The 15079-nt window shown below is 43.5% G+C and overlaps 1 protein-coding gene across 1 annotated transcript in view; it reads left to right on the plus strand.

Annotated features, from left to right (window-relative positions):
• The first annotated feature begins 3554 nt into the window (after nucleotides 1-3554).
• Nucleotides 3555-15079, plus strand: part of TRIP4 (thyroid hormone receptor interactor 4) — a 68140-nt gene continuing 56615 nt past the window's right edge. The window contains exons 1-4 of the mRNA XM_004056317.5: nucleotides 3555-3801; nucleotides 9792-9961; nucleotides 11249-11382; nucleotides 13449-13661. Coding sequence (XP_004056365.1) covers nucleotides 3701-3801; nucleotides 9792-9961; nucleotides 11249-11382; nucleotides 13449-13661 — 618 coding nt within the window. The 5' untranslated portion in view covers nucleotides 3555-3700. The remainder of the gene's footprint in view (nucleotides 3802-9791; nucleotides 9962-11248; nucleotides 11383-13448; nucleotides 13662-15079) is intronic.

Genomic DNA, 15079 nt, shown 5'->3' on the forward strand with positions numbered 1-15079 from the left:
AGTCTCACTCTGTCATCTAGGCTGGAATGCAGTGGCACGATCTCAGCTCAATGCAACCTCTGTCTCCCGGTTCAAGCAATTCTCATGCCTCAGCAGCCCACGTAGCTGGGATTACAGGTATGTGCCACCACATCCAGCTAACTTTTGTATTTTCAGTAGAGACAGGGTTTTACCATGCTGGCCAGGCTGGTCTTGAACTCCTGACCTCAGGTGATCTGCCTGCCTCGGCCTCCCAAAGTGCTGGGATTACAGGTGTAAGCCACTGCAACTGGCCTGCCTACATTTATACCAAAGAAAATCTTGGCCGGCGCAGTGGCTCATGCTTATAATCCCAGCAATTTGGGAGGCAGAGGCAGGTAGATCAACTGAGGTCAGTTCGAGACCAGCCTGGCCAAAATGGTGAAACCCCATCTCTACAAAAATACAAAAACTAGCCAGGCATGATGGCTGGTGCCTGTAATCCCAGCTACTTGGGAGGCTGAGGCAGGAGAATCGGTGGAACCTGGGAGGTGGAGGTTGCAGTGAGCCCAGATCACGCCATTGCACTCCAGCCTGGGTGATGGAGCAAGAATGTCTAAAAAAAAAAAAAAGAAGAAAAGAAAAGAAAAAAGAGATCTTTAAGTCTTGCTAAATGGGTGTGCTTGCATTGCTCAGGCAGAAATGTAATTTAACAAATGATAGTAATAATAAATTGCATTATAATTACATCATAATTAACATATGACTTATGAGAAAAGAATGCCTTTTTCTTTTTTTGAGACAGGGTCTCACTCTGTCACGCAGGCTACAGTGCATTGGTGTGATCACAGTTTACTGCAGCCTCGCCTCCTGAGCTCAGGTGATCCTCTTCCAAGTAGCTAGGAACACAGGAGCTTGCCACCACACCTAGCTAATTTTTAGGTTTTTTTGTAGAGACAGGGTCTCCCGATATTGCCCAGACTGGTCTCGAATTTCCGAGTTCAACCAATCCTCCCACCTCAGCCTCCCAAAATGCTGAGATTACAGGTGTGGGCTACGGTACCCAGCCACCTATGTTATTCTGGAGGATGTACTTATCATAACATGTAAGACATACTAAATTATATTATACGAAAAAAACTTAAGTCATAGTCTCTGCCTTCAAGCACTTAATGTTTTAGTTATGGAGACTGTTATGGTTAATTTTAGGTGTCAACTTGACCAGATTAAGAAATACCTAGAGGGCCTGTAATCCCAGAACTTTGGGAGGCCGAGGCGGGAGGATCACCTAAAGTCGGGAGTTTGAGACCAGCCTAACCAACATGGAGAAACCCCATCTCTACTACAAATACAAAATTAGCCGGGCATGGTGGCACATGCCTGTAATCCCAGCTACTCGGGAAGCTAAGGCAGGAAAATCGCTTGAACCCGGGAGGCGGAGGTTGTGGTGAGCCAAGATTGCACTATTGCACTCCAGCCTGGGCAACATGAGGAAACTCCATCTCAAAAAAAGAAAAAGAAAAAAAAAAGAAAAAGAAAAAGAAATACCTAGATAACTTGTAAAGCATTGCTTCTGGGTGCCTTTGAGGGTATTTCCAAAGGAGACTGACATGTGAGTCAGTGGACTGAGTGGGGCAGATCTGCTCTCAATGTGAGTGGGCACCATCCAATTGACCAAGGACCCAGAACAAAAAAGGTGAGAAAAAATATTTCTTCCTTCTGGAGCTGAGACACTCTTCTCAGACTTCTGCTCCTAGACATCAGAACTCCAGGCCCTCCACCTTGAGACTTGAAGATTTCACAACTTGGACTGAGCCAGCTACCAGCATTCCAGGGTCTCCTGCTTGCAGATGGCCTGTCATGGGTCTTTTCAGTCTCCATAATTTCCTGAGCCAATTCCCTAATAAATCTCCTCATAGATCTGTATCTATATCTATCTGTTATCTATCCTATTGGTTCTGTCTCTGGAGAACCCTAACACAGGGACTGAATAAATAAACAGGTAAATGACTTTGATACCTTACAATTATTATTAAATGTAGTGGAGTTTTACAAAGAAACAAAACTTGTACCCACAATTAATAAACATTCACAGAGTATTTTGTCTTTTTCTTAAAAAAAAACCCTGGAAAATCATATGCTTTCCAAATTAATGATATCTACGACAATCTAAATGGAATGTAAATCAATACACTTATGAGGTTTTGTTTTGTTTTTGTAAAAAGGCCTTGCTCTGTCGCCCAGGCTGGAGTGCAGTAGTGCAATCAGGGCTCACTCCAAGCTTGACCTTCCAGGCCCAAGTGATCCTCCCACCTCAGCCTTTCAAGTAGCTGAGACTACAGGCATGTGCCACCATGCCAGGCTAATTTTTTTCATTTTTGTAGAGATGAGGATTCTCCTTATGTTGCCCAGACTGGTCCGGAACTCCTGGGCTCAAGTGATCCTCTTGCCTCTGATTCCCAAAGTGCTGGCATTACAGGCATGAGCTACCACGCCCAGTGTGTGTGTGTGTGTGTGTGTGTGTGTGTGTGTGTGTCTCCGTGTGCGCTCGGGTGATCCTCCCGCCTCGGCCTCCCAAAGCCCTGGGATTACAGGCATGAGACACTGCGCCTGGCCAATACACTCATGATTTTAATTATAATATTTATGCCAATGAAAACACTAGCAAAAAGGTAAAACAGCTGCCAATTTAATGTGACCACTTAGTCTAAACAGGCTAGTAGAAATGAAGAACTTTTAACCTGCAAATGCAACAAAAAGCCAGAAATGAATGGGAAGACATTATGATCTCCAGAAAAGTTTGGCTAAATTTTCCCCAGCCCATTGTCTTAGCGGGGTAGGGAATTGCAGACAGCCCTTAAATACTGTCATTTTTGGTTGAGAACTCATGTGGAAAGTCCTCAAAGCCAAATTCCAACTCCTGTTTTACTTTTACCCTCGAGCTTGCTGAGTTGTCTTGGCTCTCCTGGAAAATACATGGCTCAAAAAATAAAATAGAAGTTTTAGCGGTGTGAATCTAGTAGTCGACTACAGGAGGTATTAAAAATAAACACTCCATCCCGGCTAACACGTGAAACCGCGTCGCTACTAAAAACACCAAAAAAAATTAGCCGGGCGTGGTGGCGGGTGCCTGTAGTCCCAGCTACTCGGGAGGCTGAGGCAGGAGAATGGCATGAACCCGGGAGGCGGAGCTTGCAGTGAGCCGAGATCATGCCACTGCACTCAAGCCTGGGCGACAGTGCGAGACTCCGTCTCAAAATAAATAAATAAATAAATAAATTAATTAATTAAAAAAATTAAAACCACCACCAGAGCAAAAACTTACAGCGCTTACAATACCTTCCACGTGCTGTTTTATTTTACATAAAAGCATGACGATTAAAAAGCTGGCCTCTCAGCTTTCCGGGTATTGGTTTGTTTTCCCCCTAAACTGTCGTTTTTATAGGCACTTGCACTGTCTTCTCAGCAGAATTGCCAATGGCCTTCCTCGAGTCCTACGTTTAGCGATTGGCAAGAATCACGCACTGACAGAGCTCGACTCCGGACGGCACAAGGAAGTAGACAACAAAGCAGGAAGAAGCAGGAGGCGCACAGATGGGCGGGATCTACACTGGAGGCGGTGCGACCTTGCGGGGCGGTGCAAGCTGGCGGAACCCGCGTGAGCGAGGTTGGTGTTGCGAAGGGAACTAGTCCGGTGCAGGACGTGGGGCTTTTGCAGCTCAGCTGGTTCCGGCTGGGGAAGATGGCGGTGGCTGGGGCGGTGTCCGGGGAGCAGCTGGTGCACTGGTGCACCCAGCAGTTGCGGAAGACTTTCGGCCTGGATGTCAGCGAGGAGATCATTCAGTGAGAACAGTTCGGGTCCAAGCGGGGAAGGAGCTCTGGGATGTGCACTGCCTGAGCGAACTGGGAAGCGGGGAGGACTGAAAAGTTAAGAGAGAAATGTGATAAAGGGGCTGCAGTCTGTAGTCTGTAGGCGTCGAATTTTGGCCTCCACCTTTGTAGTTTAGTTTCTGGAATAGGGTGTCCGGCTCCACAGTTTGCCGGTCGGGCTTTTTTCCTGGGAAGACGCCCAATCTGTAATTAGAACTGCAAGGCTTTCCCAGGAGCCAGTTTCCTTTCTAGAGAGAAGGGGCAGGTCAAACTGTATTTCCTAACTTTGAACCCCTTACTCTTTTATTTATTTATTATTATTATTGTTATTATTGAGACGGAGTCTCTGTCGCCCAAGCTGGAGTGCGGTGGCGCGATCTTGGCTCACTGCAACCTCCGCCTTCCGGGTTCAGGTGATTCACCTGCCTCAGCCTCCCAAGTAGCTGGGATTACAGGCACGCACCACCACACCCGGCTAATTTTTTTAAATTTTTAGTAGAGTCGGTGTTTCACCATGTTGGCCAGGCTAGTCTCCAGCTCCTGATCTCAAGTGATCCGCCCGCCTCGACCTCCCAAAGTGCTGGGATTACAGGCATGAGCCACCGCACCCAGATATACTCTGAACATTTTAGTCGGCCCAGTCTGAGTTGTGTCAGTAGAGCCAACAGGGTCAGCTGTGTCAATAGGACCTAGAATTTAAGTGGAAGCAGCGTGGTAGAGTACAAATAGCTTCTGACTCTGGAGTCTCAGGTTCTATATTCTGTTGTCGTTTACTTGTTTTAGAACCCAGGACAATTTAATTTTTCTCTCTGTGCCCTGGTTTCTTCATTTATAAGATGAATCATTAGTAGAGCTTATCATGCTTTATGACTCCTATGAAATGGAGATGGTGTACATGACTTAATATCTACTTTCAACTGATTGAAGAACATTTGTTGCGCTGCTGTTACACGCCAGGTGCTGGGGTAACAAAAACAAGACAGTTGGGTTCCCCTTCGTTGATGAGTGCTGAGGTTGGGGAAATGAAGGGGCTTGTTGGAGCACAAAATAAAGGATCCTCATTAAGATTTGAAAAACTCGGAAGGTTTATTGGGAAGGATGACTTTCACCCGAGAACTAAGGAATAGACAGAGGTGGCGGTCCAAAGTGTTCAGGCAGGGGAGAAAACTACAAAAATGGGACTTGATCGAAGAACTGAAAGTGTTCCTTCATTTGATTCCTTGGTCACTGATGTTGAAACCTAAATTGCTGTTCTAGGGCTTTTGTAGGAAGTAAGATGAGTTTCTGAGTTTCGGAGAAAATAGACTTTTGGCAAGGAGACAGTTCAAGTAGATTATTTTAATGGATTTTTTTGAGGCCCTAGGAGATGGCTCAAGCCCTTATTCCCAGCACTTTGGGAGGTAGAGGTGGGAGGATTGCTTGAGACTGGGAGTTGGAGACCACCCTGGGCAACATAGTGAGACCCTGTCTCTACAGAAATAAAAAAAGTAAACAACAAGATAAATGATTTTTTTTAACACTAGAATAGACAACAAAACAAAACAGCGAAATCTTATGGTTTGGCTTTACCCTTGCTTGAACGCAGTCAGATTAAGTATTTAGTAGTTTTCAAACATTTTTTAAAGCAGTGGAATGCTATCAAATGAAATAATGAAACTTTGCAATATATAAAACAGAAAAGTGTTTTTTACGAATATAAATTCAAAATTTTCACTTTTTTTTTTTTTTGAGACAGATTCTGTTGCCCAGGCTGGAGTGCAGTGGTGCGATCTCAGCTCGCTGCAAACTCCGCCTCCCACGTTCAAGCGATTCTCTTTCCTCAGCCCCAGCAGCTGGGATTACAGGCGCGCACCACCATGCCTGGCTAATTTTTGTATTTTTACTAGAGATGGGGTTTCACCATGTTGACCAGGGTGGTCTCGAACTCCTGACCTCAGATGATCCAACCGCCTCAGCCTCCCAAAGTGCTGGGATTACAGGCATGAGCCACCACACCTGGCCCAATTTTCACATATTTATTGTAAATATGTGTAATATATTAAATATTAAATATATCAAATATTATATTAAATACATTAAATATTAAATATATCAAATATTATATTAAATATATTAAATATTAAATATATCAAATATTATATTAAATATATTAAATATGTGTATTATATTAAATACGTATTAAAAAAAAGATTGAGGTGGCCAGGTGCAGTGGTTCATGTGTGTAATCTAAGCACTTTGGGAGGCCGAGGCAGATGGATCATTTGAGGTCAGGAATTTCAGACCAGCCTGGCCAACATGGCGAAACCCCCACTCTACTAAAAATACAAAACTTAGTCGGGTGTGGTGGAGCGTACAGGTCATCTCAGTTACTCGGAAGGCTGAGGCAGGAGAATCCCTTGAACCGGGGGGCAGAGGTTGCAGTGAGCTGATACCGCACCACTGCACTCTATCCTGGGTGACAGAGTGAGACCTCGTCTCAAAAAAAAAGGAAAAAAGAAAGATTGAGGCTATTTTTGATAAATTAACAATTTGAAATAGGGTAAGAATGATAGGTGTAGTCTTCTCAGTCTAGAATCCAGTTGTATTTTGTTTGGATTACACAGTATCAAGAAAATGCGTTCTCAGGCCAGGCGTGGTGGCTCACGCCTGTAATCCTAGCACTTTAGGAGGCCAAGGCAGGCGGACCACCTGAGGTCAGGAGTTCGAGACCAGCCTGGCCAACATGGTGAAACCCCGTCTCTACTAAAAATACAAAAAAAAATTAGCCACGTATGGTGACGGGCACCTGTAATCCCAGCTACTCAGGAGGCTGAGGCAGGAGAATCGCTTGAACCCAGGAGGCAGAGGTTGCAGTGAGCCAATATCTTACCACTGCACTCCAGCCTGGGCGACAGAGCGAGACTCCGTCTCAAAAAAAAAAAAAAAATTATATTCCACCTGGGAAGGAGGTCAGTGCCCGTCGGCATGTATTACGCTAAGATACTATTTGAAGCATTTGTTAGGTATTCACTAGTATTCCACAACAGGCTATTATGCCATGATGAAAGCATTTGCTGTGCCTTGCCTGGCATTTAATTGAGAATTACCCAGGTGTATGTACTACAGTAATGTACTAACTTGAACAATTTTATATGAGTGGACTGAATTTTTGAAATAGCACAGAGCTATTAACTTTTTTTTTTTTTCTTTTTTGAGACAGAGTCTCACTGTCACCCAGGCTGGAGTGCAGTGGCAGGATCTCGGCTCACTGCAACCTCCACCTCCCAGGTTCAAGCAATTCTCCTGCCTCAGCCTCCCCAGTAGCTTGGACTACAGGCTCGTGACACCGTGCCCGGCTAATTTTTGTATTTTTAGTGGAGACGGGATTCCACCAGGTTGGCCAGGGTGGTCTCGGTCTCCTGACCTCGTGATCTGCCCGCCTCAGCCTCCCAAAGTGCTGGGATTACAGGCGTGAGCCACTGCACCCGGCCTTAACTTTCTAATTAGTGATATATTTATAAGACATAAATAGCTATCCACAGAGTTAACAAAATAAACTTTGGTCCACAATCTGGATGAGTTCATATTATTTTGATAAGATTTGGTATATAACATATTTGGATGAATGTTGTTCTTTATTATACCTTGTTAAGTAGTTAAAATGACATTTATTCAAATGGTTCTGAAACTCTCTTCCCTGGTTGTTTGAAAAATACTCCAGGGTTGGCCAGGTGCAGTGGCTCAACCTGTAATCCCAGCACTTTGGGAGGCTGAGGCAGGTTGATCACTTGAGGTCAGGAGTTCAAGACCAGCCTGCCCAACATGGCAAAACCTTGTCTCTACTAAAAATTCAAAAAATTAACCAGGCGCAGTGGTGCACGCCTGCAATCCCAGCTACTCAGGAGGCTGAGGGAGGAGAATTTCTTGAACCTAGGAGCCCAGAGGTTGCAGTGAGCCAAGATAGCACCACTGCCCTCCAGCCTGGGTGACAGAGTGAGACTCTGTCTCAAAAAAAAAAAAAAAAAAAAAAAAAGCCAGGTGCAGCGGCTCAGCCTGTAATTCCAGCACTTTGGAAGGCTGAGGCGGGCAAATCACTTGAGGTCAGGACTTCAAGACCAGCCTGGCCAACACAGTGAAACCCCGTCTACTAAAAAAAAGCAAAAGCAAAACAAAACAAAACAAAAATTAGCCGGGTGTGGTTGTGCACGCCTGTAATCCCAGCTACTCAGGAGGCTGAGGTAGGAGAATCGCTTGAACCTGGGAGATGGAGTTTGCAGTGAGCTGAGATCGCACCACTGCACTCCAGCCTGGGAGACTAAGTGAGACTCTGTCTCAAAAAACAAAAAAACCCTCCAGGGTTAAATGATCCCTTGGGATTCCTTACAGTTTTGCAAGTCTTTGATAGCAGTTAATCTTTTGGTGGGGACTGGTAAGTTTGGGGATCAAGATGATTAAAATGTTTAAGTCCTGAAAAACCATTGTCTTTTCTAATCCATAGTAATTAGAAGATGCCTGTTTTTGGGGGGGGGGTGTGTATGTGTGTGTGTATTTTTAGTAGAGACAGGGTTTCACCATGTTGGCCAAGCTGGTCTCTAACTCCTGACATCAGGTGATCCACCCGCCTCAGCCTCCCAAAGTGCTGGGAGCCACCATGCCCCACCGTTTTTGCTTGTTTGAGACAGAGTCTCATTCTGTTGCTCAGGCTGGAATGTAGTGGTGCAATCATGGCTCTGCAGCCTTCACCTCTGAGACTCAAAGGATCCTTCCACCTCAGCCTCCCAAGTAGCTAGGACTACAGGAACGTGCCTCCATGCCTGGCTAATTTTAATTTTTCTTCTAGAGACAAGGTCTCCCTATGTTGCCCAGGCTGGTCTCAAACTCCTGGACCCAAGTGATCCTCCAGCTTCAGCCTCCCAAATTGTTGGGATTACAGGCATGGGCTCCTGAACCCAGTCAGAATATTCTCTTAGTGAGGCCCAAAGGCACAAATTTGTTTACCTCTAGAGCATAATTCTGCAATTCCACCATTACACTGTGAAAAGAATGCAGTACATATGATACCAATCATAGGACAATTTCATAATTTTTAAAAAGTTAAAGGATATAGCACTATGGTAATAATTTTTCTTGCATTCTATATCATTGTGTCTGAATTACAGTTTCTATGCTGTTTTCAGTGTCTTGTATGTTAATTTTTTTTTTTTTTTTTTTTGAGAGGAAGTCTCGCTTGCCCAGGCTGGAGTGCAGTGGCGCGATCTCAGCTCACTGCAAGCTCTGTCTCCCGGGTTCACACCATTCTCCTGCCTCAGCCTCCCGAGTAGCTGGGACTACAGGCGCCTGCTACCATGCCCGCCTAATTTTTTTTTGTTTTTTTTTTTTTTTAGTAGAGACAGGGTTTCACCGTGTTAGCCAGGATGGTCTCGATCTCCTGACCTGGTGATCTGCCCGCCTCGGCCTCCCAAAGTGCTGGGATTACAGGCGTGAGCCACCGCGCCCGGCCGCTTATGTGTTAATTTATAAGTAATTTTTATCACTTCTTTCTCTTGTAATGATGTTCACTGTAGAAAACTAAAAAAATCAGAAAAGGATAAAAAAGTAAACTAAAATTACCATAATACTACAACCCAGAAATAAGCATTGTTTCTTTCTCTTTTTTCCCATATATATTATAATGTAATACATTTTAAAAACGTATTTATTGTAGGAAAAAAGAAAATAAAAATAAAACTACCTTTAATTCCATCACTCACTAGTAATCGTTTTGGTGTATAACGTTGTTTTTTTCCTACACATAAGTGTATGTATGCATACATTCATACCAGTTAGGATCGTATCGTATTTCTAGCACCTAGCATAGTACTTGGCTCAAAGTAAACACTCTAATAGATTAATGAATGGTTTTTACTACCTAGATCTCTGTTAAGATTACTGAGAAACAGTGTAAGTTAGTCTTGTTTCAACAACTTATATCTTTGCCTCCTGAGGTACGTTTTGTCAATTGAGAGTGCTGAAGAGATACGAGAATATGTTACTGATCTCCTCCAGGGAAATGAAGGCAAAAAAGGTCAATTCATAGAAGAACTTATAACCAAATGGCAAAAGAATGATCAGGAGTTGATTTCTGATCCTTTGCAGCAGTGCTTCAAAAAAGATGGTAAGTTAATGTAATTATGCAAATGTTGAAATATTGGTAAGTGGGCAGGCTTAAAGAATTATTTTTTATTTTTGTTTTTTTGCCATCTTGTGTTTCTTCACAGCTAACTTAAACAGAATCATATGTATACATATTTTTAGTTCGGTTCTACTCAATCCGTAATGAATATTGCTCTAGTTCTTTTTCAACTTAGAAAATATCACAAAAAGGCCGGGCGTGGTGGCTCACGCCTGTAATCCCAGCACTTTGGGAGGCTGAGGCGGGCGGATCACGTGGTCAGGAAATCGAGACCATCGTGGCTAACACGGTGAAACCCCATCTCTACTAAAAATACAAAAAGTTAGCCAGGCATGGTGGCAGGCACCTGTAGTCCCAGCTACTCAGGAGGCTGAGGCAGGAGAATGGCGTGAACCTGGGAGGTGGAGCTTGCAGTGAGCTGAGATAGCGCCACTGCACTCCAGCCTGGGCGACAGAGCAAGACTCCATCTCAAAAAAAAAAAAAAAAAAAAGGAAAATATCACAAAAAAAGTGTGTTTACAGACACAAATGTGGCTTCAGAATAATTTGAAAAATTTATACGTAAAGAAACATTTTTCAGTCATGTGCATACCTGGATGTAAGTAAAGTGTTGATTGACTATAGTATGAATAGCATTTAGAGATAACTGCTTAAATAGTACAAAAGATAAGCACCAAACTAAATAATCTAAGTTATTATGCAATCTACAATATCAGAATTTTGTTTGTTTTGAGACATGGTCTCACTTTCATTGCCCAGGCTGGAGTGATGTGGCTTGATCACAGCTCACTGCAGCCTCTGCTTCCTGGGCTCAGATGATTCTCCCACCTCAGCCTCCTGAGTAGCTGGGACTACAGGCGTGTATCACCACACCTGGCTAATTTTTGTATTTTTTTCTAGAGATAGGGTCTCACTCTGTTGTCCAGGGTGCTCTCAAACTCCTTGGTTCCAACGATCCACCTGTCTCGGCCTCTCAAAGTGCTGGGATTATGCATGTGAGCCACTAAGCCTGATTTTAGAATGTCAGATTTTAATTTAACTTCTTAGTCCCAGCCACTTGTTTGACTTCTTTTTCATTGACTGCACTCTTGGAAATGATGATTTAAATTTAATTCTGGTTTGACAGGAAAAGATAATTAAAAATCTTCCTGACGATATCTTGACTCTAAATATTAAGCATCACCTTAGTTTATTAGCTATATTAGTTCACCAGGAATCCTCTTATCAATCTGTGTGTGTGTGTATTTTTTTTTTTTTCTATCTTTAAAGAAATTTTAGATGGGCAGAAATCAGGCGACCATCTAAAGCGGGGTAGGAAGAAAGGGAGAAACAGACAGGAAGTTCCTGCATTTACTGAACCTGACACGACTGCAGAGGTTAAAACACCTTTTGATTTGGCCAAGGTGAGTGCTTATAGATTGAAGCTTTTTCTGACTATTGGAGAAGAGGAAGTGACTGACACATTTCAGAGAGCAAAGTGACAAATTGGTCTAGAATGGCAATTTTTCAACAAATGCATGAATTTTAGGTAGAAAAAGTTACATATACTCCTTTCTATATGGTAGATTTTTTGTTTGGCAACCTGATTAGTATTATAAAGACATCTTTGTTTTTTTTTTTTTTTCCCCCAAGACAGAGCCTTGCTCTGTTTCCAGTCTGGAGTGCAGTGGTGCGATCTCTGCTCATTGCAACCTCCGCTTCCTGGGTTCAAGCGATTCTCTTGCATCAGTCTCCCGAATAGCTGGGACTACAGGCATGCGCCACCATACCCAGCTAATTTTCTTTTTTTTTTTTGAGACAGAGTCTCGCTCTGTCGCCCAGGCTGGAATGCAGTGGTGTAATCTCAGCTCACCACAACCTCTGCCTCCTAGGTTCAAGCGATTCTCCTGCCTCAGCCTCCCGAGTAGCTGGGACTGCATGCACACACTGCCACGCCCAGCTAATTTTTCGTATTTTAGTAGAGATGGGGTTTCACCAAGTTGCCCAAGCTGGTCTTGAACTCCTGAGCTCAGGCAGTCCACCCACCTTGGCCTCCCAAAGTGCTAGGATTACAGGCGTGAGCCACCGCGTCCGGCCCTGTTTTTGAACTTTAAATTAATGGAGCTAAATAGTGTGTACTCTTGTATCTAGCTGCTTTTTTTTTTTTTTTTTTTTTTTTTTTTGAGACGGAGTCCTGCTCTGTCACCCAGGCTGGAGTGCAGTGGCGCAATCTTGGCCCACTGCAACCTCTGCCTCCCTGGTTCAAACGATTCTCCTGCCGCAGTCTCCCAAGTAGCTGTGATTACAGGCACACATGCTACCACACCCAGCTAATTTTTGTATTTTTAGTAGAGATGGGGTTTCACCATGTTGGCCAGGCTGGTCTTGAACTCCTGACCTCAAGCAATCTGCCTGCCTTGGCTTCTCAAAGTGCTGGGATTACAGGCGTGAGCAACTGTGCCCAGCCAGTGTCTAGCTTCTTTCAATTTATGAGATTCATCTCTACTCTGGGCAGCTATACTTTCTCATTCTCATTGCTACACAGAATTGTATTAAGTGAATACATCACAATTTATCCATTCTATTATTTGGATAGTTTCCAATTCCAATGCAACAGTGAACATTCTTGTATGTATTTTTGGTGAACATATTTACACATTTCTGTTTAGTATATATCTAGGAGTTGAATTGCTGTGTCATAGAACATGCATATGTTCAACTTCAGTTGATATGAGTTTGCAGTCCTGCCAGCAGTGTATGAGAGGTCTAATTCTTTTGTATCTTTGCTAACACTTCATATTTTCTCTTCAGTTTAGCCATTCTGGTTGGTATTTAGTGGTATTGCATTTTGTTTTCGTTTTTGCATTATTTTGACGACTAATGAAATTGAGCACTTTTTCATATGCCTGTTAGTCATTAGGATATCTTTTGTTATGAAGTTCTTATTACGTTTTTTTTGCCCTTTTTTTTTTGAGATAGGATCTCGCTCTGTTGCCCAGTGGCGTCAACTCGACTAACTGCAACCTCCACCTTCTGTTTTTCTATTGTATTATCTGTCCTTTTCTTATTGGTTTCTGATTAAGTCAACTTTATATTTATTTTTCTTATTTTATTGATGGCCCATATTTCCAACTCTGTGAATATCATCTGCTTTTAGAGGCATTCTTGTTTCTTATGATCTCCAATTTAGCTGTGCTTAAAGATGTCATATAAACAGATTTAACTGCTACATTTACCTTCCACTAGCCATAGTAATGGGCTGAAAGCTACTAGCAGAAAAGACAAGGTAATTATCAGCTAGTTTTTCTAGAGTATAACCTTTCCTCAGAACCTTGATTATAACTAATTTGTATTTCTTCCTTTCACTGCCTTCTTTGTTGGTTCTTGGATAGTATATAAGTTGTTACTGAACAGAACTGAGCATTTTCTCCCTTGACTTTTTACATTGTCATTAATTATTTGATGTTATTTTGATGTCTTTGTACGATAGGCACAAGAGAACAGCAACTCCGTAAAGAAGAAGACAAAATTTGTCAATTTATACACAAGAGAGGGACAGGACAGGCTTGCAGTCCTGCTCCCTGGTCGCCACCCTTGTGATTGCCTGGGCCAGAAGCACAAGCTCATCAATAACTGTCTGATCTGTGGGCGCATTGTCTGTGAACAAGAAGGCTCAGGCCCTTGCTTATTCTGTGGCACTCTGGTAAATTATTTCTTTTCTATTTTATTTTACTGTGCTTTGTGTTAATACACAGAGCCAGTCAGATCTCAAGTAATTTCTCTTTTTTTGTTTTTTTTTGGTTGAGACGGAGTCTCACTTTGTCGCCCAGGCTGGAGTGCAGTGGCACGATCTCGGCTCGCTGTAGGCTCTGCCTCCCGGGTTCACGCCATTCTCCTGCCTCAGCCTCCCGAGCAGCTGGAACTACAGGTGCCCGCCACCACGCCCAGCTAATTTTTTGTATTTTTATTAGAGACGGGATTTTACAGTGTTAGCCAGGATGGTCTCGATCTCCTGACCTTGTGATCCGCCCGCCTCGGCCTCTCAAAGTTCTGGGATTACAGGCGTCAGCCACCGTGCCTGGCCTTCTCTTTTTCTTAGTAAAATTTCTTCCCTAAAATATCCAGTGAACTCGAGTGTCAGGGATATGATTAGTTAGAAACCCAAGGTTAGGCCAGGCACAGTGGCACACGCCTGTAGTCCCAACACTTTGGGAAGCCAAGGTGGGTTTTGGGAGGCTGAGATGGGAGGATCACCTGAGCCTACGAGTTTGAGACCAGCCTGGGCAATGTAGGAAGACCCTGTCTCTACAAAAAAAAAAAAAAAAAAAAGTTTTTAATTAGCTGGGCTGGGTATGGTGGTGCACACCTGTGGTAGCATTTACATGAGGGGCTGAAATGGGAGCTTCACTTGATCCCAGGACGTCCAGGCTGCAGTGAGACAGCGAGTCCTTGTCTCAGAAGAAAGAAAGAACCCCAGGTTATATCCTAGTACTGAGGCCATTTATGAGAAGGGTTTGAGAACATACATTGTTGAGAGATCCAAGGGCTAGGAGCCACTGTGACAGAATCCTCAGATCATTATAGCTTCTATTTCCAGGATTCCACCTTGTCATAGCTCTGCTTTGTCTGAGAGAATGACCTCAAGAATGTAGTGATAATGACTCACAAAAACCCTTAATGAGCTATCTAGAAAGCTAATTTTACCAAGTTGAGCTGACTGTCAGAAGCAATGACATTTGGTGTTGGTAAAGGCATCCATTTTATATTACTTCATTTTCTCCTCTTTTCTGATGGGGCCCTTAATTTTTTCTTTTTTCTTTTTTCCTTTTTTTTTTTTTTTTTTTTTTGAGACGGAGTCTCACTCTGTCGCCCAGGCTGGAGAGCAGTGGCGCAATCTCGGCTCACTGCAACCTCTGCCTCCTGGGTTCAAGCAATTCTCCTGTCTCAGCCTCCCTGGTAGCTGGGACAACAGGGGCACACCACCACGCCCGGCTAATTTTTTGTATTTTTAGTAGAGACAGGGTTTCACCATATTGGTCAAGCTGGTCTCAGAACTCCTGACCTCAGGTGATCCACCCATCTCAGCCTCCCAAAGTGCTGGGATTACAGGTGTGAGCCACC

This window comes from Gorilla gorilla, chromosome 16, assembly GCF_029281585.2.
Source record: "Gorilla gorilla gorilla isolate KB3781 chromosome 16, NHGRI_mGorGor1-v2.1_pri, whole genome shotgun sequence".
Classification (NCBI taxonomy): Eukaryota; Metazoa; Chordata; class Mammalia; order Primates; family Hominidae; genus Gorilla; species Gorilla gorilla.